This window comes from Theropithecus gelada, chromosome 15 (genome assembly GCF_003255815.1).
Source record: "Theropithecus gelada isolate Dixy chromosome 15, Tgel_1.0, whole genome shotgun sequence".
Taxonomy (NCBI): Eukaryota; Metazoa; Chordata; class Mammalia; order Primates; family Cercopithecidae; genus Theropithecus; species Theropithecus gelada.
The window spans coordinates 26,807,428-26,832,095 of record NC_037683.1 but is presented as its reverse complement, the minus strand read 5'-3'; the positions used below and the strand labels follow the sequence as shown (position 1 = coordinate 26,832,095).

Below are 24,668 nucleotides of genomic sequence, written 5' to 3'. Positions count from 1 at the left end.
ACTTCCCAGGCTTCTGTGCTGCCTCCCAGCCCCCTGCAGGATGGGCCCCCTCACCTGTCTCTCTTTGGCTTCCAGGGACAGGAGGGTGTGCAAGGCCTCCGTGGAAAGCCAGGCCAGCAGGGCCAACCCGTGAGTGGTGCCTCCTGTCCCATCCCTGCCTCCTGCCCTGAGTGGGGGGGCAGTGGGAATGAAAGAACTGGACCCTTTAAAACTTAAAGGGACCCTCCCTGAAGGAGGGTCTGGGGCAGCCATTTCTGTTTCTCCTGCCCTGACCCTGGGGATACCCCCAGAACCTGCACCCCCAAACCCCTCCCCACCCCTCCCCCTCCAGGCGGAGACTGGCCACCCTCCCCGGGAGAGAATCCTGGGGCTGCCTTGCGTCATCTCACCTTGGTTTGCAGGGGCATCCGGGACCCCGGGGGCGGCCGGGACCCAAAGGATCTAAAGGCGCAGAGGTAAGAGGGCCGGGGGTTCAGCGGGGAGACTGAGTCCTGGGAAGAGGGAAGCCTGACCCACAGTCACACAGCGAACCAAACGCAGGCTGCAGAGGCTGCGAGGCAGGGCAGGGGGGGGCATCCCACCAGGAGCCCAGCACGCTGCTTCTGGCTATGACCCCATCTCCCTTCAAATAGCCTGAGCGAGGAGGGACGATTAGCCCCATTTCACCGGGGCTCCAGAAGGGAAGCCACCTGCCTGAGGCCAACCAGAGTGACTTGAACCCAGGGCAGTCAAGAGCCAAAGCTGGCCTCTCTCTCCCCCACACCACACTGTAGAGAGAAAACTGGGAGAAGTCAGTTGAGGGGGTCTGGAGGAAGAGGAGGCAGAGACAGGGTGCTTGAGGAGGAGCCACTTCCTGCCTCTACCCTAGGGCCCCTGCCTTCCCCCAGACCCCAGGCTGGGCCAGTGCCCTCTTAATGCTGTTTCCCTCCCCCGGGTGCACCCCCTCACCTGCACGCCTCAGTGATACCCAGTCTCTAAAGGATCCGGTGGAGCCGTGGCCTCTGGCTCCTCCCAGGAAATTGCCAGTGCCAATGAGGGGACACCAGGGCCCAGAGCAGGCTCAGTGACAGCCCCGGGAGGTTCCAAGGCCAGCCCTGGCCCCAGGCTTCCAGGCCAGAGCACTTGGGCACATCTTTGGCATCAGGTGTTCACCCAGAGGCCCACAATCCTCTCAGTCCCTCCTTCCAGAGCCCCTAGTGTCCCACACCTCTACCAGGCAGCCTCCATCATGTGGCCCTTGATTTTTCAGGGACCAAAGGGAAAGCAAGGCAAGGCAGGGGCCCCAGGCCGGAGGGGGGTCCAGGTGAGTGACTACAGCTGCTATTTCCAGCCAGCCTCCCTGCCCGCTCCCACGCCCACCCTCTCCCCCTTCCCCCACCAAATGCCCTCAACAGCTTTTTATGTACCCCCCAGGGCCTGCAGGGGCTGCCAGGGCCCCGGGGCGTGGTGGGGAGACAGGGCCTCGAGGGCATCGCTGGAGCAGATGGGCTTCCTGGCAGGGACGGGCAAGTGGGACAGCAGGTGAGTGGGGCTTAGTGTTAACAGATGGTGGCTCCATTAAGGACCAGGTGTGGGGGAACTTCCCCAGGCCATGGGCCAGAGGAGCCCGTTTAGAAACTTGGATGGGCAGAACCAACTATCCAGGAGTTTCCCTGGGGTGGGCAACCATCTCATTCCCTGGCACCTGGGAGTGTGGACCTTCTGACTGTCTCTCCTGGATGTCAGCACCCAGAAAGACCGTCCTTTCCTCCCCTGCCTGGTGGATAGGGTTCCTATCCCGCTCCTTCCTCACTCAGAATCCTGCCCTTCCCCACTCACAATCCTCAGCTCCTCCTGGTCCAGCCACATCACACACAGGCCGTCTGACCTCCATCCTGGAGTGTGACCCCTTCCTCCAGCTACACCCAGGGTTCACCCAGGCGTTGAGCCATCTGCTTCCTTGGCTATTTCATGAAACACAAGAGACCCTCCTCTGCCTGCTTTCTTAACAGGGGGAGCAGGGAGACGATGGGGACCCTGGCCCCATGGGTCCTGCTGGGAAGAGAGGAAATCCAGGTGTGGCCGGCTTACCTGGAGCACAGGGACCCCCAGGATTCAAGGTCAGATACCTCTTAATCCACTTACCCACCCTCTGCCATTCCTGCCTTGATGCAGACTCTAGTGGTTCCGACCCTTTGGGCACCCATGTCCCAGGGCCTGTGTGAAAATGGAGTCCATATTGTTGACCTTTCTCAGGGGTCCTGCCCCAAGATTGAACTAGACTGATGGTTCATTGGGGGAACTATAAATACCGCCCGTACTAGGCGCTTGAAACCCTCAACTGGTTTTTGAGTTGTCCACGGACGCCCTCTCGTGGACATTTGTGGAACAACAGATGTTGCTTGCAGCCGGGATCCCCAAGGCATCCTTAGAAAGCTTCCCAGTGCAGCGTGGGAGGAGGGGGCCGCCATGAATCCGTTAGAGCCAAGGGCTGGACTCTGAAGGGGAGATGTAGATGAATGACTCAGATGTGGTTCTTGCCCTTCCTGGGCTCGAGGTTTAATTGAGGAAAGATTGGAACCCTCTGAGACACAGGAGGCAGAGGGAGCCATGGCCTTGACCCAGAGAAGATTTGAATGAGAATAGAAGGGGAAAAGGTGGCTACGCAGTGACTCACGCCTGTAATCCCAACACTTTGGAGGCTGAGGCGGGCGGATCACTTGAGATCAGGAGTTCGAGACCAGCCCGGCCAACATGGGGAAACCCCGTCTCTACTAAAAATACAAAAATTAGCCGGGCCTGGTGGCGGGTGCCTGTAGTCCCATGTACTCAGGAGGGTGAGGCAGGAGAACCGCTTGAACTGGGGAAGCGGAGGTTGCAGTGAGTTGAAATCCCACCACCGCACTCCAGGTTGGGAGGCAGAGCGAGACTCTGTCTGAAAAAATAAAAATAAATAAATAAATGGGGAGGAGGCATTCTAGGGGTGTGAGCTGAGGTTTGGAGGAGGGAACTGCATGCTGTTGGGGAAAAGCAATAAGGAGGAGAGGAATTGCAGGAGAGGAGCTGGGAAGGCAGGGCCCAGAATGCGAGGGGAGAGACAGAGACCTTCCTCTTTGGGAGGTGAAAGTCTTGTCACCCCCACTCCACCAGGCCTCCATTTGTTGCCCCAGCATTCTGCAATCTCGGGTACCCTGTGGAATCACTGTTCTGGCTGCCCTAGGCCCGCTCCACCTCCCCCTCCCTTAGAACCCCTTCCTACTTTGGTGATTTTTTGTGTGTTTCTTTAAGGGTGAGAGTGGGTTACCCGGACAGCTGGGTCCCCCTGGCAAACGAGGGACAGAGGGCAGAACGGGGCTCCCTGGAAACCAGGGGGAGCCTGGGTCCAAAGGCCAGCCGGTGAGTGAGCCCCAAAGAATACACGTGCCCACACACGCATGCAAACACTCACATCCACCTACATGTACAAACACATGCACACTCACACACACACACTAACACACTGACCGAGATGCCACCTCCTTGCTCTGTGACAAGGGATAAAATCTGGGTACCAGGTACCTTTCTGCCACCCCTCAACCAGGTGGTGGGGGAGGCTGAGGAAAGAGACCTGAGTGGTCCGTTCAGAATGAGGAGAGGATGATCACAACCAGAAGGTGGGCTCTGCTGACTCTCAGTCCAGTGCTCATTCTGTGCCTCGCTGCCTTCATCCCCGTCCCAGAGGCTACATTCAGCTCACCCCCCCTAGAAAAAGAAGGAAGAATGAACAGAGAATAAACAGGGCAAATAGAAAACACATAGCAAGCCATTTCAATACCCCAGTTAAAGCTGAGATTGTCAGAGTGGATGAAAAAGCAAGACCCAACTACATCTACTGCTACATGAAATCCACTTCAAATATAAAGATACAAGTAGGTTAAAGATAGATATAGAAAAAGACATACTGTGCTAACATTCATCCCAAACAGCTGGAGTAGCTATTTTAATATCAGATGAAACGGACTGCAGAGCAAAGACTACTAACAGTCATAAAGAGTGTATTTTCATAATGACAAAGAAGCCAACTTATCAAAATTGCGTAAGAATCATAAATGTTTATGCACCTAACAGTAGATCTTCAAAATAGTCAGGCAAAGACTGATAAAGCTACGAGGAGAAATAGAGAAAATCACAATTATACCCAAGGATTTCAATATATTTCTCTCCTAATGGGTAGAACAGAAGCAAATAGAAGATCAGTAAGGATGTCTTGAACTGTATTATCAACCAACGTGACCTAATTGACATTTATGGAACACCACATCCAATATCAGCAAGATACACATTCGTTGTAAGTTCATTCAGAACATTTACCAAGACACACTATTTTGAACCTTAAAATCAATCAATAAATTGTATTAATAAAATATTTTAGTAATATAAGCAATATAAATATTAAATAATTTACTTAATAGTATAAATAAATATTTTATCAATACAGTCTTTAAAAATTTTAAAGGATTCAAATCACACAAAGAATGTTCTCTTACCATAATGAAATTAAATTATAAATCAGTAACAGAGAAATCTGAAAAATCTCCAAATATTTGGAAACTAAGTAACAAATGTCTAAATGACCCATGGGTCAAAGAAGAAATCAAAAGGAAAGTTAGTATTTTGAATTGAATGAAAGTAAAAAACAGCATGTAAAAATTGGCGAAATGCTGTTGATATATAGGGAGATCTTTATAGTAATAACTTCTGTGTTAGAAAAGAAGAAAGGTCTCAAATAAATGGTCTCAGATTCCATCTTAAGAAACTGAGGTTTGGGGCTGGAGAAGGCAAATTTAAAACAAAGTAATCAGAAGGAAGGAAATAATGAAGATCAAAAATAAACCGAAAAAAGGAAAATCAAAAGTTAGCTTTTTGAGATCTGTAAAACTGATAAACCTCTTGCCAGACTAATCAGGAAACTAAAAAAAAAAAGAGAGAGAGAGAGAGAATACAGAAGTTACTAATATCAGATCAGGGATAGGGGAGCAATGTCACTACAGATATGACAGAAATTTAAAGGATAATAAGGGAATATTATAAACAACTTTATGCCAATAAATTTAAAGACTTGGATGAAATGGGCCCGGTGCAGTCGCTCATGCCTGTAATCTCAGCACTTTGGGAGGCCAAGGAGGTTGGATCACCAGGTCAAAGGATCGAGACCATCCTGGCCAACATGTGAAACCCCGTCTCTATTAAAAATATAAAAATTAGCTGGGCGTGGTGGCAGGTGCCTGTAGTCCCAGCTACTTGGGAGGCTGAGGCAGGAGAATCGCTTGAACCCTGGAGGCAGAGCTTGCAGTGAGCTGAGATCACGCCATTGCACTCCAGCCTGGGCAACAGAGCAAGACCCCGTCTCAAAAAAAAAAAAAAAAAGACTTAGATAGAATGGACAAATTCCTTGAAAGACAAAACTACCGGCCAGGTGCAGTGGCTCAAGCCTGTAATCCCAGCACTTTGGGAGGCCAAGGCGGGCGGATCACAAGGTCAGGAGATCGAGACCATCCTGGCTAACACGGTGAAACCCCGTCTCTACTAAAAATAGAAAAAACTAGCCGGGCGAGGTGGCGGGCGCCTGTAGTCCCAGCTACTCAGGAGGAGGCTGAGGCAGGAGAATGGCGTAAACCCCGGAGGCGGAGCTTGCAGTGAGCCGAGATCACGCCACTGCATTCCAGCCTGGGGGACAGAGCAAGACTCCGTCTCAAAAAAAAAAAAAAAAAAAAAAAAAAGAAAGACAAAACTACCAAAGGTCACACTCAAGAAGAGACTGATAACCTAAACTGCCTTATATCTATTAAAGAAATCGAATTTGTGGTTAGAGCTTCCCACAAAGAAAACTCTGGGCCCAGATGCCTTCACTGGTAGATGCTACTAAACATTTACAAAAGAAATAATAACGGCCAGGTGCGGTGGCTCACACCTGTAATCCCAGTACTTTGGGAGGCTGAGGTGGGCGGATCACGAGGTCAGCAGTTCGAGACCAGCCTGACCAATATGGTGAAACCCTGTCTCTACTACAATATGAAAAAAAAAAAAATTAGCTGGGTGTGGTGGTGCACACCTGTAATCCCAGTACTCAAGAGGCTGAGGCAGGAGAATCACTTGAACCTGGGAGATAGAGGTTGTAGTGAGCCAAGATCGCTCCATTGCACTCCAGCCTGGGCGACAGGGAGAGACTCCATCTCAAAAAAAGAAAAAAAAAGAAAGAAAAAAAGAAATAATACCAATTCTACATAACTATTCCAGAACATTGAAGAGGAGAAAAATAATTCCCAACTCTTTCCTTGAGGCTGATGTCAAAGTCAGACAAAGACATTACAAGAAAAAGAAACAATAGACCAATATGCCTCATACATATAGCTACCAGAGTTCTCAATAAAATTTTAGTTAGACGAACCTAAGAATATATAAAGATAATACATCAAGACCAAGTGGGGTTTATCTTAGAAACACAAGGATAGTATAACATTTGAAAATAAATCAATATAATTCACTATATTAACAAACTCAAAAAGAAACCCCATTTGATCATCTCAGTAGTTGCAGGAAATGCATTTGACAAAAATCTAACTCCACTTCTGATAAAAACTCTCAATAGACTAGGTATAGAAGTTCCTCAACTTGATAAAGGACATCCATGAAAAACCTAGTCAACATCATACTTGATAGTGATTGACTGAATGCTTTTTTCCAAGGAGCAGAGCAGAAACAAGTCAAGGATATCTGTCCTTACCACTTCTTTTCAACATTGTACTGGCAATTCTTGCCAGGGCAATAAGGCAAGAAAAACAAATAAGAGGCATTCATATCAAAAAGGAAGAATTAAAACGTTTCATTTGTAGAAGAAATGATTGTCTACGTAGAATAATCATTGGTATCTACAATAAAGCTACTAGAATAAGTGAATTTAACAAAATCACAGGACACCTGATCAATATGCACAAATGAATTGTGATTGTATAAACTAAGCAATATGCATAAATGAATTGCATTTCTATACACTAATCAATGTGCACAAATGAATTGCATTTCTGTACACTAGCAACAAATGATAAGAAATGGAAATCTAAAAAGCAATACTATTTATAATAGCATAAAAACATGACATACTTAGAGATACATCTGACAACTATATATGTACACTGAGAACTATAGAACACTGGCAAGAGAAATTGAGGAAGACTTAAATAAATGGAGATATATACTGTGGGCATATGTCAAAAGACTCAATATTAAGATATCACATTTATTCAAATTGGTGTATAGATTCAACACAATTCCAATCTAAAACTTATCAGGTTTTCATGTAGAAAATGACAAGCTGATCCTAATATACATATGAAATACAAAGGACCTAGAATAACTGAAACAACATTGGAAAAGAAGAGCAAAGTTGGCGGACTAATGGCACTTGATTTCAAGACTTACTACAAATCTGCAGTCATCACGAAACTGTGGTATTGCCATAAATGAACTAATAGATCAAAGGAACAGAATAAAAGGCCCAGACATATACCATACATACATGAACAACTGTTTTGTTTTGTTTTGTTTTTTGAGATGGAGTTTCACTCTTGTTGCCCAAGCTAGAGTGCAATGGCACGATCTTGGCTCACTGCAACCTTCGCCTCTGGGTCCAAGCGATTCTCCTGCTTCAGCCTCCCAAGTAGCTGGGATTACAGGCAGGTACCACCACACCCAGCTAATTTTGTATTTTTAGTAGAAACAGAGTTTCTCTATGTTAGTCAGGCTGGTCTCGAATTTCCGACCTCAGGTGATCCACCCACCTCGGCCTCCCAAAGTGCTGGGATTACAGGCATCAGCCACCACGCCCAGCCTTGACAACTGATTTTTAACAAAAGCGCAAAGATGATTCAGCAAGTACAAAATAGTCTTTCCTAACAAATGGTGCCAGACAAGTGATGCCTCATAACATGTACAAAAATTAACTCAACCTGGATCATACATCTAAATGTAAAACTGAAAATTAAAACACTTCTAGAACATAGAAGGACATCTTCAAGAACTTGATAAAACAAAGATTTCTTAGATATGATACCAAAAACATGACCCATAAAAGAAAATGTGATAAATCAGACTTCAACAACATTTAAAACTTTTTCTCTTCAAAGGACACTATTAAAAGAATGAAAAGACAAGTCACATACTGGGAGAAAATATTTCTGAATCATATATCTGATTAAGGATTTGTATCCAGAACCTATAAAGAACTCTCAAAACTCAATAATAAGAATAAGCAGCCCAATTTTTAAAAACGGGCAGAAGATTTGAATAGACACTTCAAAAAAAGTATACTGATAGCAAATAAGCACATGAGAAAAAGATTAATATCATTAGTCATTAGACAAATGCTCATTCAAACCGCAGTAAGATGCTACGGCACACCTATTAGAATAGTGAAGAGTTTTAAAAGACTAACCATACCAAGTGTTGGCAAAGACGTGGAGCAACTGAAACTTTCACACTCTGATAATGGGAATTTAAAGTGGTACAATCACTATGGAATCAGTTGGGCCGCTTCTTTGAAAGTTAAGCATATCCTTACTGTGTAATCCAATCATTCCACTCATATATATTTACCCTACATAAATAAGGACATTCGGCCACACAAAGAGTATACTTGAAGGGGCTTAGCAGCGTTATTTATAATAGCCCCAAATTGGAAAAAACCTCAAATGTGTATCAGCAGGTGAATAGATAAAGTGTGGTATATTTATACATACAATTCATCAGTAAATGGATCAACTATTAATATATGCAACAACATAGATGATTCTCAGAATAATTAGGCTGAGTGAAAGACCTCAGATAAAAAATAGTATAGACTGTGCGGTTTCATTTATATAAAATTATAGAAAATGCAAACTAATCTGCATGGAAAGAAAATAGATCAGTGGTTCTTGGAGATGGGAGGGTAGGCAGGAAAGAAAGATTATAAAAGGGTGTGAGGAAACTTTGGGGCTATGGGATGTTATTGTCTTGGCTGTGACAATTATAAGCGTGTATACAGAATGTCAAAAAAAAATCAGATTATACAATTTAAATAGTACAGTTATCATCTTCAGTTTCACTTTAGTAAGACTGTTTTTAAAATTACCCCTTCTTTGCACCTGATGAGTGTATAGGAGACAGCCATCAGAGTGCAAAAATGAACAGTTAGGACATCTCGCAACTGGTTCTGTGAAGTATTATCCTGATACCCCAACCAGAAAAAGGTGTCACAAGAAAGAAATCAACAGACAAATATGCCTTATGAATACAGATACAAAAATCTTTAATGAAATACTAAGAAAGCCAAATTCAGCAATATGCCTAAAGGATTCTACACCATGACAAAGTGAGATTTATCCTAGAAATGCAAAGCTGGTTCAACTGTTGGAAATCAATGTAATACACTATTAATAAAATAAAGGACAAATATTATACAGTCATCTCAATAGATGCAGAAAAAGCATTTGACAAAATCCAACACCCTTTCGTGATAAAAAAACACAACAATCTAGGAACAGGAGGGAGCATCCTTAACCTGATGAGGAATATCTATGAAAATCCCACAGGTATCATCATATTTAATGGTAGAGGACTGAACACTTCCCCCAAGATCAGGAACAAGCCAAGGATGTCCACTGTTACCACTTCTATTCAACATTGTACTGAACAAAGTGATTAGAACTAATAAACCAAAGTTTGCAGGATATAAGATCAATACACAAAAAATGTTGTTTACATATATAACATACAAACATCAATTATATTTCTATACACTAGCAATGAACAATTCAAAAATGAAATTAATAAAATATTTCCATTTATAATGGCATCAAAGAGAATGAAATAGGAATAAATCTAACAAAAGAAGTGAAAGAAGGTGGGCATGGTGGCATGTGCCTATAGTCCCGGCTACTCAGGAGGCTGAGATGGGAGGATCTCTTGAGCCCAGCAGTTCAAGTCCAGCCTGGGCAACAGTTCAAGACCCCATCTTAAAAAAAAAAAAAAAGTGCAAGACATGTTCACTGAAAAATTCAAAATGTTGATGAAATAAAAGAAAACCCAAATAAATGCAAAGACATCCCATATTCATAGATCAGAAGACTTAGTATGGTTAAGATGGCTGTACTTACCACAGACGGAGCTACAGATTAAATATAATCCCTATCAAAATCCAAGCTGACTTTTTCACAAAATCTGACAAATTGATCCTAAAATTCATATGGAAATGCAAGTGGCCCAGAATACCCAAATGTTGATCTTTAAAGAAGATCAAAGTTGGACAACTCACACTTCCCAATTTCAAAACTTATTACCAAAGTATAGTAATCAAGACAGGAATAAAACCTCACATTTCTGTCCATTGTTTTTAACAAGAGTGGTGGGGCAATTGAATGGGAAAAGAATTTTTTTTCAGTAAACAGTGCTGAGACGATCACACAGTCACATATCACATACCAAAGAAGTAAGTTGGACCTCACACCACAGGCAAAAATTAACTAAAAATGAATTACAGACCAATGTAAAGGCTAAAACTGTACAACTATTAGAAAACATAAAAACACATTTTTATAAACTTGTGTTAGGTAATAGTTTCTTAGCTATGACACCAAAAGCACAAGCAACAAAAGCAAAGTACATAGATTGGATTTCATCAAAATCAAAAACCTTTGTGCTTCAAAAGGCACCATCAAGAAAGTGAAAAAACTCACAGTAGGGGAGAAAGTATTTACAAATCATATATCTGATAAGGAACATGTATTTCTAATATATAAAGAACCCTTAAACTCAAGAATAAAAAGACAATCCAAATTTAAAATGGACAAAGTATTCAAGTAGACATTTTTTTTCCAAAGGAGATACACAAATATCCAGTAAGCATTTATAAGACAAATCAAAGCCACCAAGAGAAGCACCAATAGCTCAATTAAGCTATTATCTTTTAAAAATGAACAGGTAGAATTTAGATTAAATGAGACCCTCTCGAAGCCTGACCCCTCAGCCTACCTCCTTCAGCACTGGGTCTTGACCTGCCTGGTCTCATTGCATCCTTCCAGCCCCTTTGGGAGGGAGATGACCTAGTATCCTATTTTACAGATGAGGAAACTGAGGCTCAGGAAAGGGAGGTGACTTGCTCCTGATCTTATAATACAAGGGCTAGGAGGTTCTAACTGATGGCTTTCTGCTCATGAGCTTGAAGGCCAAGTCCCAAGAATGTGCAAGAATGGCAGGCTCCTCTGTCCCCAGGGGGCCCCAGCCCTCCCTTCTTGGCTCAGGCCCCAGCATCTCCCCTTGCCAATGGCTCTCTTAACCCTTTGCAAGTTTGGGAGCAGAGGTCAGGAGAGGAGGCCAAAGGTTCCTGAAGTTGTTCACACTGGGTTTGAATCTAGCGCAGTCCACAACATGGTGTCTGTGTGACTTTCAGCAAGTTCCTGCCCTCTCTGAGCCTGTTTCCTCATCTGTGAACAGGGGATATGGTGTGTCCCTGGGTTGATGTGGGAGCATGGAAGTGTGTGGGTACAGGCAAAACATGCAGCACATAACAGGCCCTCAGCGAACTGGGTTATTTTTAGGGGATCCTTCCTTAACAGAGCTTTTCAGGGCCGTGGGAGGAGGCTGCGGGTCCTGTTATTCTGTCCCTTGAAGACCTGGGACAGGAGCTCCTGAGTGTGGCAGAGCCTCCCCTGTGGAACCCCTGAGCTGGGCTCTGCTTTCTCATCTGACGGATCACAGGCTCCCCTTGGAGCACAGGTGGACTGGCAGCTATTCTGTGGGCTGTTCACACTCACTTGATTGCCTCACAGAGGAGTCACCAATATCCCTGGAGAGGCTGGGAGGGAAAAGGCAGGCCCTGAGGCCCTGGGTGGCTGGCGGGACACGCTCACCATGACCTCACTTGCTCCATCACTTCTTGTTCTCCCCGCAGGGCGACTCTGGCGAGATGGGCTTCCCAGGAATGGCAGGTCTCTTCGGACCTAAGGTACGGATTCCCACTGCTCACTGTTCCTCTGGGGTCCTATCCATCCACCCCATTCATTCATTTATTCATTCAACAAGTATTTATGGAGCACTGAAAACATTGGCTGGGACACAACCAGAGTCAGGCACGAACACCCTCATCCCCCAGTACTCCAGCAGGTCTAGGTTCCAAGCCCAGTTACACGATTACCTGCTCTGTGCCTTGTGCAAGTCACTTAGTCTCTCTAAGCCTTGGTTTCCTCATCTGTAAAATGGGAGCAATGACAGTAGAAGACTTGCAAAAATAAAGACCAGAGGCATATGCCGCACAGCACCGAGCCAGCACACTGCTGGTACCTGCTGAATAATTGTAGGTGTTTCTTACTCCTTTTGGGGCCTCTCACGTAAGGCCTCTCTTGACAGGGAGGGCAGAGGTTGGCAGACCCTAGGAGTGAGGGAGCTGTGGGGGCCCTTTACCCAGCGGCTGCCAAGTACAGACAGCCCTTTCTCCGCTTCCCACAGGGCCCCCCTGGAGACATCGGCTTCAAAGGCATCCAGGGTCCTCGGGGGCCACCCGGTTTGATGGTGAGTCCCCTTCCTGCTGTCGCAGCAGAGATGATTGTTCTAGGCCCAATCTTCATCCTCCTCGATTCTTGAGTCCTCTCTGCCCACAGGCTTGGTTCCCACCTTCACTCCTGCCATTCCCGCCAGCTTGGCCCCCATCCTTCCCTCCTTCCACTCTTGAAGCCCACCCCTAGGCATACAGGAGGGGCTCAGGAGATGCATGGCCTGGTCTCCCTTCCACTCCCTTGCGATGCTCGGGCCGCTCTCCACACGCTTCCCGGTGTCTGTTCCCCGGGCCCTGGAACAAGGACACATGAGCCTTTCTGTCTCCTTTAGGGAAAGGAAGGCATCATCGGGCCCCTCGGAATCCTGGGACCTTCGGGACTCCCGGTATGTGCAGGGGTTGGGCAGGAAGACTCCTGGCTCCGGATTGACTGTGTGACTCAGTGCCAGTCTGAGTTTCAGTTTCCCCATCTGGAAATGGGGCTTCCCCTCTGGTCCCTGTCTCACTGGGCCGTGGTTTGTTGCAGGGTCCGAAGGGTGACAAAGGCAGCCGTGGGGACTGGGTAAGTGGATGGGCTGGGGCTGAGGGGCGCAGCACTGCAGGGGTGGGGGAGGGGTGAGCTACCAGGGTGGGGCCATGGCTCAGCCAGGCTCCCTAACTCTCTCCCCTGCTTCTGTCTCCCTCCAGGGATTGCAAGGTCCGAGGGTGAGTGGGCTGGGCATGAGGGCTGTGGGGTAGGGCACGGGGCGGGCAGCCTGCGTTCTCCTCCCGGTGGCACATTCTCTCCCTCCGGACCTCCGTCATCCCGTCTGTGCCAGAGGAACAATTGTCCCAGGGGCCCAGGTCTGCTTGAGGAGGGACTGGGATGGGGAGAGATGAAGACCCTGTGGACCAGGCCTCACTCCTCTTCTCTTGTTCCCCCAGGGTCCTCCCGGCCCCAGAGGGCGGCCCGGCCCCCCGGTAGGTAACTGAGTGCTGGGTGCATCTTGGACTCCTGGGGTGTTCCTTTGAAGGTGACTCAAGGCTTCACCAGCAGACTAAGCCTTGATCCTGAACCTCACAGGGTTCACATGCTTCTTGTAGCCCACAGACTCCTAGGAGAGTATAGGACATCCCCCAAACATTCACTTTTGCCTACGTGGGGTAATGCCTAGGGGCCAGGCCTCCAGAAAAGCATTGACCAGCCCAGTGGGGCTCACCAGGCCTCTGGGAGAGCAGAGGCCAGCTTGGCAGGTCCTGCATGCTTTGATGGCCTCCCCAGTCTCCTGACACACTTCCAGATTGCAGCACACTGTCCCTGTCATTTGACTGACCCACTGTCTTCTTTTGCAGGGTCCTCCAGGGGGTCCTATCCAATTGGTAAGTTGGAAACATTCTCTTTTGCCTACTTGGGGTAAGGCCTGAGGGGTTCGGGGGAAGAGGTCGCTGGCCCTCTCTGGCCCTGGTGGCTAGAGCCCTAAGCTGGGTGTAGCGATGCCCAGGTCCTTTTGTCACTTCATACTGGAGACTTGGACTTGGAAGCAACAGAAAGAGCCCTGGGCCAGGAGGCAGGAAACCTAAGTTTTTGACGTGCCCCTGACTGAATCTGGGAAGATGCTCCAGCCACTGGGTTCATGGCCCTACCTGTGTACTCCGTACAGGTAGGCTGATTGCAAGGGTCCGTACATCTCAGATTGTGAATCCGAAGAGAGTTGGGGCCAGGCATGGTGGCTCATGCCGGTAATCCCAGCACTTTGAGAGGCCGAGACGAGCAGATCACCTGAGGTCAGGAGTTCGAGATCAGCCTGGCCAACATGGTGAAACCCCATCTCTACTAAAAATACATAATTAGTCAGGCATGGTGGGTGGCACCTGTAATCCCAGCTATAGGAGAGGCTGAAGCAGGAGAATCGCTTGAACCCAGGAGGAGGAGGAGGCTGTAGTGACTCAAGATCGAGCCACTGCACTCCAGCCTGGGCAACAGACCAAAACTCCATCTCAAAAAGAAACAAAAAACAAAAAAACAAAGAGAGTCGGGCCAGGGGGTAGATTGAGGCCCCTTCGTTCCTCCCTGGTGGCCACTGTGGCACTGTCTGAGAGCATGACACCTCCCAAGCCCTGTGACAAGTCCATCCACATTTTACTATTGCATGGTAGCTAGACGACTATTACCATCAGGCCCCGAGAGCGTCCCAGGGCATGGCCTCGAGGAAAGACTGAATGGGCCAGGAGCCCTTGAGCCATGTGTCACTCAGAAGCTCTGCTCTCCTCATGCCTGCTCTCACTGCCCCTCCCTCTGCACCATCCTGAAAGACAGAGTGACAGCCCTGGCCTCTCCTCTGCAGCCTTCCCTTGTCCTTCTCATCAGTAAGAAAGGCAAGGAAAGGAAAGTGAAAAGATCCAGGAAAAACAGAAAATTAGAGGATTTTGCATTTATTTTTTTTGAATAATCACTACTAATACTGATTGAGTGCTTGCTCAATGCCAGACACCATTAGAAGTGCTTTTTCTTTTTTGAGACACAGTCTTGATGTGTCACCCAGGCGGGAGTGCAGTGGCATGATCTCGTCTCACTGCAACCTCCTCCTCCCGGGTTCAAGCAATTCTCCTGCCTCAACCTCTCCTACAGCTAGGATTATAGGCACGCACCACCACGCCCTGCTAACTTTTGTATTTTGGTAGAGACTGGGTTTCACCATGTTGGCCAGGCTGGTCTTGAACTCCTGACCTCAAGCCATCTGCCCACCTCGGCCTCCCAAAGTGCTGGGATTACAGGCATGAGCCACCGTGCCCGGGTTACAGGTGCTTTTCATGTATTCACTCATTTGTTCCTTTCAGCAGTTCTTGTGAAGGAGTTTTATTATCAGGTCCATTTTCAAGATGAAAGAACTGAGGAAAGGAGTTAAGTAGCTCTCCCCAGATTACGCAGTTAGTAAGTGTCAGGTCTGGGATGTGACCCTGAGGAGTAGCTCCAGAGTCCCCGGTTCTGGACCCCAGGCCTGGGCTTGTGCTGTTTTCATGGCAAGACCATAGCTACGTCTCTGCCAAGCCTGGTGGTGGGGCCAATTGGGGGTGCAAAGTTATATTAGACCATTATAGTGCGAGCCAAAGGAGAAACATGGGGACTGGGGGCATAGCAAAAGGGGCCTCCCTCTTCTTAGCCTGGAGTCAGAAGCTTCGGGAGAGGCTTCCCATCACAACTGACATCTGTAGGATGAGTCTAGGGCAGGTTTTCTGAGACATGGTGCAACTGACATTTGCATAATTCTTTGCTGTGAGTGACTGTCCTGGAGGATGTTTAGCAGAATTCATGGCCTCTAACCATGAGATGCAAGTAGTACCCCCTCCCCCAGCTTGAACAACCAAACTGTCTCCAGATATTGCCAAATATCCCCTGGGGGGTCATCATGGCCGTTCCTTGAGAACCACTGGTAGAGGAGATAGCCAGATGGTGCATTGAAGGGAGGGAGAAGTCCTCCAGGCAATGAGAACAGCATGTGCAAAGACCCCATGGCCAGAGCATGGTATTTAGGAACTTAGAAGTACTGTAGTGCGGCTGGTGCCAGAGCACGTATGAGGGAGAGGAAAGAGACATACATGGCTCAAGGCCACAGTGTTCAAACTGGGTCTTATAACCATGTTGAGGAGTTTGAACTTAATCTTGAGAGCAATGGGGAGCTGTTAGTATGTGGGGAAAGGGAATGGCAGGGTCAGCTTTGACTATCTGCAAAAAGAGGAGAGACCAAGAGTTCTGAAGAGGACATATGACTTGGCTAAGGTCCTGCAGGGAATGTGGCCCTGGGGCTCCCGCCTGATGGGTGTGGAGAACCCTGGGGGGCCACGATGCATACCCTGTCTTTTCCCTGCCCAGCAACAAGATGATCTTGGGGTAGCTTTCCAGACGTGGATGGACACCAGTGGAGCACTCAGACCAGAGGTATCTCCAGGGGCTCTCCCCCCATGGGATCCCTTCCTGGGAGAAACAGAAATAGATAATGGCCCCACGTGTGGTCAGTGCCCTCCACGTGGCCTGCATGGAGCATTTCAGAGTCCTGGTCTTGGTGGCATCTCACATCCACAAATGGGGGTTGGTACTGAGGCTCAGAGTGGGCAGTGAGTCCAAGGTCCCATGGCCAGTGCAGGCAGAGCAAGGCCAGAAAGAGGCCCTGAGCCCTTGAGCTTTCCCCGGAGGCCTCTCAGAGTCTCCGAGTTGTTGCTGGCTGGAGTCAGGCAGAGAAGCTTGCCCACAGCCCACAGCAGCTTCCCAGGGCTCACCCCCACGTTTCTTCAGAAGCAAGCAGCTCATGGTTAGCCCATGGGGCTCTGCTAAGACCCTGGCCTGTGGTCAGCTCAGCTCCAAGACTCCAGGCTGAGAAGGGACTCCTATGTCCTCTAGTCCAGCCTTGGTCTGGAGCCCCCTTTGCGGCCTTGCCTTCTCCACATGATGAGGAACTTGCCCCCAGCTCAGACCGCCTACGAACATTTCTGTTTGTTCCTTGTGCTGGATGCTGAGACAGATGGATGGCCAGTCACAGCCTTGACTTTCAGAGGGCTCACAGTCTAGGGTGGAGGACAGCGTGGATGAGCCCCTTACCATCTATCTGGGGAGGTCCACTCTTTCCTGTGGAAAGAGAGGGGGACGCCCAGGATCCAGTGCGCTGGAGAAGGGAAGCATTTCCTTCCATCTCTAGAGGCCAGTGATGCTGCACAGGAGAGCACTGACCTGCAACATCCTTAACAAGATGAAGGAAAGGGGCTCCATTTATCAAGCATCTCCTACCCACTCTGCACTGGCGGTAGAATAGAGGCTTATTTCTCATGCACATAAAAGTTAATTGGCGTGTTGATGAGAGACCTCGGCTACCTGCCAGGGGCTCTGCCCTCTTCCTCTCCCACTCATGGCCCCCAAGGTCACTCCACACCAGGGGGAGGCACCACCAGGGAAAAAGAGAGTAGAGAATTGTGCAGGAGGGTCTCTGGGCCAGACCTCTATGGGGCTGGCATCACTCCACTTCCATCCCGTTGGCTAGAGTACAAATAAGACTGGAGATGTCGTCTGTCCAGGCAGAAGAAATGGATTGGGTGAGCGGCTGCTGGTTTCTGACACATGTCCACACATGCGTGCACACACATGCACACACACACACGTGACCTCTGCCACCCCCAGTGGAAGAAGGGTTTATTTAGCTCTGATTTGTAGCTCTGGAAGCTGAGGCTTAAGGGAGAATTCTGGCCAGGGTAACCCTGAATGGCCGGCTCTTTAGCATCCGTTGTCCACTCCTGCCCCCTAGTGGAGAACTGCTCCTTCTCTGAGCTGAAGTCCTCCCAGCGCTTGTGCCTGCTGGCCCCAGTCCTGTCTCCTGGTGCCTCACAGAGACCCTGGCTCCCACCCTAGGGGAGCCCAGTGGGGGCTGTGTGCCCCCCAAGTCAGCTCCCCCCAGCACCTCACCTTCCTCCACAGATAGAGATTGGGGGCCGCTTTGCAGATAGAGATTGGGGGCCGCTGCCGAGTGTTCCATGCACCCTCGCCTGCCTTATTCACAGGGCTCTGCCTGTCCCGTATCAGAGAACATGGTCTGACCCTGAGCTCTTTTCAAGCCTCTGAGCCATCGTGATAGCCCCTCCTCCTGCACTTTGTCCCTGGCCCATTTTCTTATCTGCAAAATAGAGAGAAGCCCAACCCCTGCTCTAGCCATGACCGTGGAACCGAGATATCTCCCAGGTCATGAGAACCTGGGGCTGTGGAGGCTTGGACCCCGGGCTGGACCAGGACCCTAAGGTCCCAGTGGCCACCCTCTCCTCATGACAGGGTTACAGCTATCCAGACCGGCTGGTGCTTGACCAGGGAGGAGAGATCTTTAAAACCTTACACTACCTCAGCAACCTCATCCAGAGCATTAAGACGCCCCTGGGCACCAAAGAGAACCCCGCCCGGGTCTGCAGGGACCTCATGGACTGTGAGCAGAAGATGGTGGATGGTGAGAAAGCTTCCTGCCGGGGGTGGGAGCAACTGGCGTCGGGGAGCTCGGGCAGGTGGAGTATTTGATTTCCGCCTCATTCTGGCTGAGTTTTTGTCCTCGGTGAGACAGACACACTGGCAGTCATTTATTCACTCGACAGTCACAGAGCCTCACAATATACCAAACTTTGTGCTTCCTGGGGTGGGGGGAATACAGAGGAGTGGTCCCACCCTTCCAGAGCCCCCAGATCCACATGCTGGGAATGACCATTTCAGTGCAAAGAGACAAGAGCTCTGGCAGAAAAAGCCCCTGAGGCTATAAGAGTCCTCACCCCCAGGCCCATCCTGTCACAGGCTCCTGGGCGAGCCAGGATTTCCCCCTTTCTGAGCATGAGGACTCTCCTCTCTCATGTGTGAGCTGATGTGCTGTGAAGGACAATCTGAGCCAGACAGACCTGAGTTCCAATGTCAGTCCTGCCTCAAACTGGGTCTGTGAGCTGGGGTAAGCCATGGCCGCCCTTACCTCCTCTGTACAAGCGGCTGGGTCTAGATGGCCGGTTGTTCCACTCTTGAGCTGCAAAGCCTTTGGCTTCCTGAGAAGGCCAGTGGGGAGCCATATGTGAGCAGCAGCGCTGCCCGATGGGGTGGGAGCCCTGACTCCTACCCTCCCCTGGCCGGCCCTAGGAGGAGCCCTAGGCCTGAAGAATCCATTCGACTAGATGATCCCCAGTCCCTTGTGCAAGTGGCCCAGCCTCTCTCAATGTCAGTTGTCTCCTCTGTAAAATGGATACCTCCCAGTAGCAACATAGGCAACAAGTACTTAGCCCTATGACCCCCTTCTTGGGGCTCTGCCAGCTCTGAGCTCTGCCCAGAAGGTTTCCTTCGATCTCTTGGTTGGAGGAATCCCTTTTCTGCCCACCCACCCTGACTTCATGCTCACCTGGGGCTCGGCAGGTCACAAGATGCAGGGTCCATCTACAGAACCAAGGTCTGGGCTCATCCCCAGATACGTACATCACCTCCATCCCACACTGCCTGCAGGTACCTACTGGGTGGATCCAAACCTTGGCTGCTCATCCGACACCATCGAAGTCTCCTGCAACTTCACGCATGGTGGACAGACGTGTCTCAAACCCATCACGGCCTCCAAGGTACCCATCAGCTCTCGCACTGCCCCTCAGGCTGTCTCTCTCTATCCCCAGCCTGCCCTGGCCACAACCAACCCAGGTTCTGTTCCGAGCTGTGCCTGTCTTACTGCATGCCCTTGGGAAAGTTTTCTCCTCCTTCCGAGACTCAGTTTCCTTATCTATAAATTGGGAGTGAGTCAGACTAATCTGTGGTTTCCAAACCCTTTCGAGTCATATGATGCTGATGATTCTTTCTTCAAATAGAATCTTCTGCCTAATCTCTAAAGCAGAGCAGTTGGCCAAGCTGGCCTGGCTTGGGGAACCATGAATCATACTCGTGAAATAAAAGAGAAAACTAGCATGATGTTCAGCTGAAGCATGTTGCATGAATTGTGTATGCAGATACTTAACTCATGTTCAGTGCCTGCATGCCACGTGCCTGTTTCTGGGCTGAGCATTTTAGGTGGTAGAGGGTCACTGAACAACACACCAAGGCAGGTGGCACATGGGACCTGACAGCTCCCTCACGCAGGGGTCCTCAGTGGATTGTGGGTCTGTAGTTCCACTAAGCCTTCTGAATTTGGGGGCAATTTATGCCACAGTGAGAAGCTGCTCTGGCTTCAGGGGAAAGGAATCCTCCCATTTCATCAGCCACACGCCCTGGGAGATGCCTTGTGCTGACTGGGTCAGACTGGCAGTTTGAGAATCTCTAGGAGAGGCAGCCAGCCAGTTGCCAGGTCTTTGCTGGGTCCCTATCATGTGCCAGGCCCTCAGCCAGGACAGGAAAGTCAGACTCGAAACTGCCCATTCGGCCAGAGCTCACTGTCCAGCAGGGACTTGGTGGCCTCCACAGGCTCTCTTCCCTGGTGACTCGAAGGTTTTGGGGTCATGCAGCAAACCTGCCTAGCAGAGGGATGAGGCTGGAGTTGGCGCCTGGGTTGGCAGCATGAATGCCCGACTGGGTCACCTTCCCCATCAGAAACAATGGTAGTGAGAGGCCCTGGCTCTGTGTGGGAAAGCGCTGAAGCCGTAAATCCTGCCCTGTTGTTTGTTCTCAGGTCTGCCATTTCCGGCAGCACCCCACCCCACCTCACAGGGGTCTTGGGACTTAGGAAGGGTCTAGAAAGCACCTCTTATTTCCTCTGCACTCCATGAGCCTCTCAGTCTTGGGCAAAACCCTCTCCCTCGCTGAGCCCCTGGATCCTGGCTCAGCCCAAAGACCCCCGATACAGTAGGGGAGTGGATCAGATGACATCAAGACCTTTGAAGCTCTGGCTCTGGACTCAGGCAGGCCCTTCCCGCTTACACAGCCAAGAACCTGTGAGACCAGCTCACGCAGACCTTAGTTTCCCTGTCTATCAAGGGGGCACACGTCTGGGAGCATATCAGGAAATGCTTGCCCGGAAGGGGCCTATCCCTGTTCCCTCGTTAGAGAAGCGGGGAACTCTTGGTGTGTGTGTTGCGGGGGGCGGGCAGTCTGAGCCGCTCACTGCCGTTGCTTCTCTGCAGGTCGAGTTTGCCATCAGCCGGGTCCAGATGAATTTCCTGCACCTGCTAAGCTCTGAGGTGACCCAGCATATCACCATCCACTGCCTTAACATGACTGTGTGGCAGGAGGGCACTGGGCAGACCCCAGCCAAGCAGGCCGTGCGCTTCCGGGCCTGGAACGGACAGATTTTTGAAGCTGGGGGTCAGTTCCGGCCCGAGGTGTCCATGGATGGCTGCAAGGTAACTCTCAGAGCCCCTCCTAGACCCCTCATGTGGGGACAACTGGAAAAACACCTGTTTGGAAAAATGTGTTTCTCTTATAAGATCATATCTAACATTTTATACTATAATATATTAATGTGATAGATATAATTTTATCTTTGTGTAATATAACAGTTTTCTAAAACCGTTTTTATTCACTTTCCTCTCTGGGAAGCTCTGACGGGAGGTCTGGGCTGGTAAAAATCCTTCGGGCTGGTAGATGTTATGCTTACTTGCAAGGCTCTTTCAAAGAAGATATGTTTCTTCTCCCTGCTCCCACCCTAGTCAGGCTAATTTCTTCTCAATGTATGTTTTGGTCATTTTCAAATGCCCTGAACAGGGTGGGTTGTCAGGGGAAGGGAAGACAGAAAGTTGAGAGGAGACAAAAATCAGTTTTATAGGACTAAACAAAACTAATAATACTACACAGTGTTCATGAGGATGTGGGGAAACCAACAATCCTGCATGAAGCTATTGGAAAAAAATAAATTGGTAGAGGCTTTCTGGATAGCAGCTCTAATATATATCCAAAGCCTTAGAAATGTACTTATTTTGGGGGGAGCTAAGCTATGAAGACACAAAGGCATAAGAATGGTACAACAGAATTTGGGGACTTGGGGAAAAGGGTGGGAGAGGGGTGAGGGATAAAAGACTACACATTGGGTACCGTGTACACTGAAGACCTTATTCATGTAACCAAACACCACCTGTTCCCCAAAAACTTATTGAAGAAATAAATTTATATATATATATATGAGATGTACTTGTTTTTTGGTCTAGCAATTTTAGAACAATCCTTCTGGAATTTGTTCTAGGGAAATAATTAAGAATGTGCACAAAGGTTTAGTTACAGTGATGTTCATGACAGCGTTACTTATAAGAATAAAAAAAGTGGAAGCAATCTAAATGTGCCATATAGGTCATTGCTACAGTGAAATATGGTATAGCCGTTAAAAATTGTGAGGAAAGATGGAAGGAAAAATGCTCATGATGTATGATGAGAACCACAATGGATGTACGTGTGCACTTTTCCTTCCGCTTTCAGGTCCAAGACGGCCGCTGGCATCAGACACTCTTCACCTTCCGGACCCAAGACCCCCAACAGCTGCCCATCGTCAGTGTGGACAACCTCCCTCCTGCCTCATCAGGGAAGCAGTACCGCCTGGAAGTTGGACCTGCGTGCTTCCTCTGACCTCTGACCTCTTGGCCCCTCTAGGCCTCATGGAGGAGGGAAGAGGAAGAGGCAAGGGGAGAGTACTGAGGGGCAGATAGCTCCAGGAGAGGCAGCTCCCCTGCCCAAGAGTCCTTGGGCAGACCCTAGCTGTTGTCTGCCCGGTAGAAGTGGGTGGGGGTAGGAGGGGATAGGGTATCCTTGGGAACAATGGATCCCAACTTAGCCCCAAAGACCAACCAAAGAGCCAGCCAGAGCAAGCTGGACCTGCAACCCGCCTGAGCCCCATGGCCTCTCAGCTCTGCGGCCACCCCCTTCCCTCCCCAGCTTCCTGCCCAAAGAGCCCCACATTCAAGCCAACTTGAGGGAAGGGGGCATCTCGTCAGCTGGTCCCTGCTAGGGAGCTATTGATGTGCAATATTAGAAAGGAGACATGAAAAAAGGAGAAAAGGAAAGACAGAAGTATATATATATATTATTTAAACAAACAAAAAGAAGGTGCGTTACTATTTTTTTTTCACCCGGGAAAGAGGTGAGAGGATGGGAAGGAGCAGCCAGGTGTGGGAAGCGGTGAGATCCTCGGGCTGGGGGTGCCCATGTTTGCTACCTCCCACTGTGAAATCGCTGGTGCTCGCAATTGTCTCTCATAGTGTATGTGATTTTTTTTAAGGAAAAAAAAAAAACCCTATTTAAGATTCTGAAGGTGCTACCATTATTTTGCCACAGACTTTGGAGAAACTTTTGGATGTAGCGTATCATCCGCATCTCTCTCTCTCCTCCAAATGACAAAGTTTGGGGAATTTTTCAATTTTCTTAGCATCGCCCTTGTGCTCATCAGGTAATCTGCTAAGGAGGAAAAACGAAAAGAAAAAAGGAAAAAAAAAAAAAGCAAAAACAAAACAAAACAAAAAAACCCTACCAGAAACCAGAAGTAGAGAGATTTACCTTATAACTTATGGACTTTGAAATGTCTGTCCATTTAAGGCAGCAGGGAGGCCTGGGTGTGAAGCATGTTGGCTTGGCCCTTCACGGTCCTGGAGGGAGGTGAGGCTGGCCTTGGAAAGCGTGCCCTGGAGAGGTCTTGGGTGAAGACTTGACCTTGAAGAAACCAATCACAAAAGCGGCATTGGGTCAGGGCTAGCCTTGGAGGTGAAGCATCAACATGGAACCATCTCAGGAAGCCGCATCACCTCTTCCAAGGCCCTCACTTCCAGAAGCCTGTCCTTGCAAGATGCAATCATCGTTCCTGCTTTTTCATTGTCATTAAATTCTGTAGAAACCCATTGTCATTAGCTCCAAGTGTAAATTTGGGTCAAGGAGACAGAATAATAATGGGAATCTCAGAGTTCGACACCATAGTGACATTCAGCGTCCTCTGAATTGTGCTACATCAGCCAACAAGTCGGCGCTTGAATTGGATTTTGAGGTTATTTTAACCTTGGAATTGAGGTTATTTAACCATGGAATTATTTTTATAGAAGGGGAAAATGTATGTGAAAGGCTCTGTTTGTGTATTTCTCTCCTAAAGTTGTGTCTCTTTGGGAATTGGATTTGATCTTTATTATTTAATACCTCACTCTGGCCCGTCCCCTCTCCCGTTCCCCCTTCTGTATCCTCGCCCCCCCGCCCCAGCCTGGACGCGCTGCGTGGAAGTGCATGTTTGTAGCAGCTCGGGCCTCATCTCAGCGCTCGGATCCCTCCTGCCGCCAGAATCCACTGGCCTCTGTCTCATTCTTGGGTTTTCCTGCTGTCCTCGTTTACGTCTGTCCACATGTCAGTGTATTAAAACCCCAATGGGTTCCGTTTCTCCTTTTCCCCTCTGGATTTTAAATAAATATTTAAAACTGAGGCAATGGAATGACATACCTGTGGTCCTGTGCTTCTTCTCAAAGCTCAGGGGGGAAGTTTCTGGCTGGGCTGGGACAGGGAGTGGGAGGAGATGCTCAGAGGATGCCCTCCTTATGCTGTAACCAATACCACAAACTTGGTGGCTTCAAACAACACAGAACAGTCTCTCTCGCAGTTCTGGAGGCCAGAAGTTCACACAAGCAAAGTGTTGGCAGGGCCATGCTCCCTCCAAACCCTCAAGGAGAGGATCTTTCCTTGTCTCTTCCCGCTTTTGGTAGCCCCAGTCATTCC

At 48.7% G+C, this 24,668-nt stretch overlaps 1 protein-coding gene across 1 annotated transcript in view; it reads left to right on the top strand.

The window, feature by feature from the left end:
- COL27A1 (collagen type XXVII alpha 1 chain) overlaps positions 1-24,387 on the top strand; it is a 160,989-nt gene extending 136,602 nt beyond the window's left edge. Inside the window, exons 44-61 of the mRNA XM_025360383.1 lie at positions 76-129; positions 402-455; positions 1,250-1,303; positions 1,414-1,521; positions 1,992-2,099; positions 3,268-3,375; positions 11,945-11,998; positions 12,499-12,561; positions 12,877-12,930; positions 13,071-13,106; positions 13,232-13,249; positions 13,469-13,504; positions 13,877-13,903; positions 16,395-16,460; positions 18,333-18,501; positions 19,524-19,633; positions 21,119-21,337; positions 22,404-24,387. Of these exons, the coding sequence (XP_025216168.1) occupies positions 76-129; positions 402-455; positions 1,250-1,303; positions 1,414-1,521; positions 1,992-2,099; positions 3,268-3,375; positions 11,945-11,998; positions 12,499-12,561; positions 12,877-12,930; positions 13,071-13,106; positions 13,232-13,249; positions 13,469-13,504; positions 13,877-13,903; positions 16,395-16,460; positions 18,333-18,501; positions 19,524-19,633; positions 21,119-21,337; positions 22,404-22,550 (1,485 nt within the window). The 3' untranslated portion in view covers positions 22,551-24,387. The remainder of the gene's footprint in view (positions 1-75; positions 130-401; positions 456-1,249; positions 1,304-1,413; positions 1,522-1,991; positions 2,100-3,267; positions 3,376-11,944; positions 11,999-12,498; positions 12,562-12,876; positions 12,931-13,070; positions 13,107-13,231; positions 13,250-13,468; positions 13,505-13,876; positions 13,904-16,394; positions 16,461-18,332; positions 18,502-19,523; positions 19,634-21,118; positions 21,338-22,403) is intronic.
- Positions 24,388-24,668: the final 281 nt, after the last annotated feature.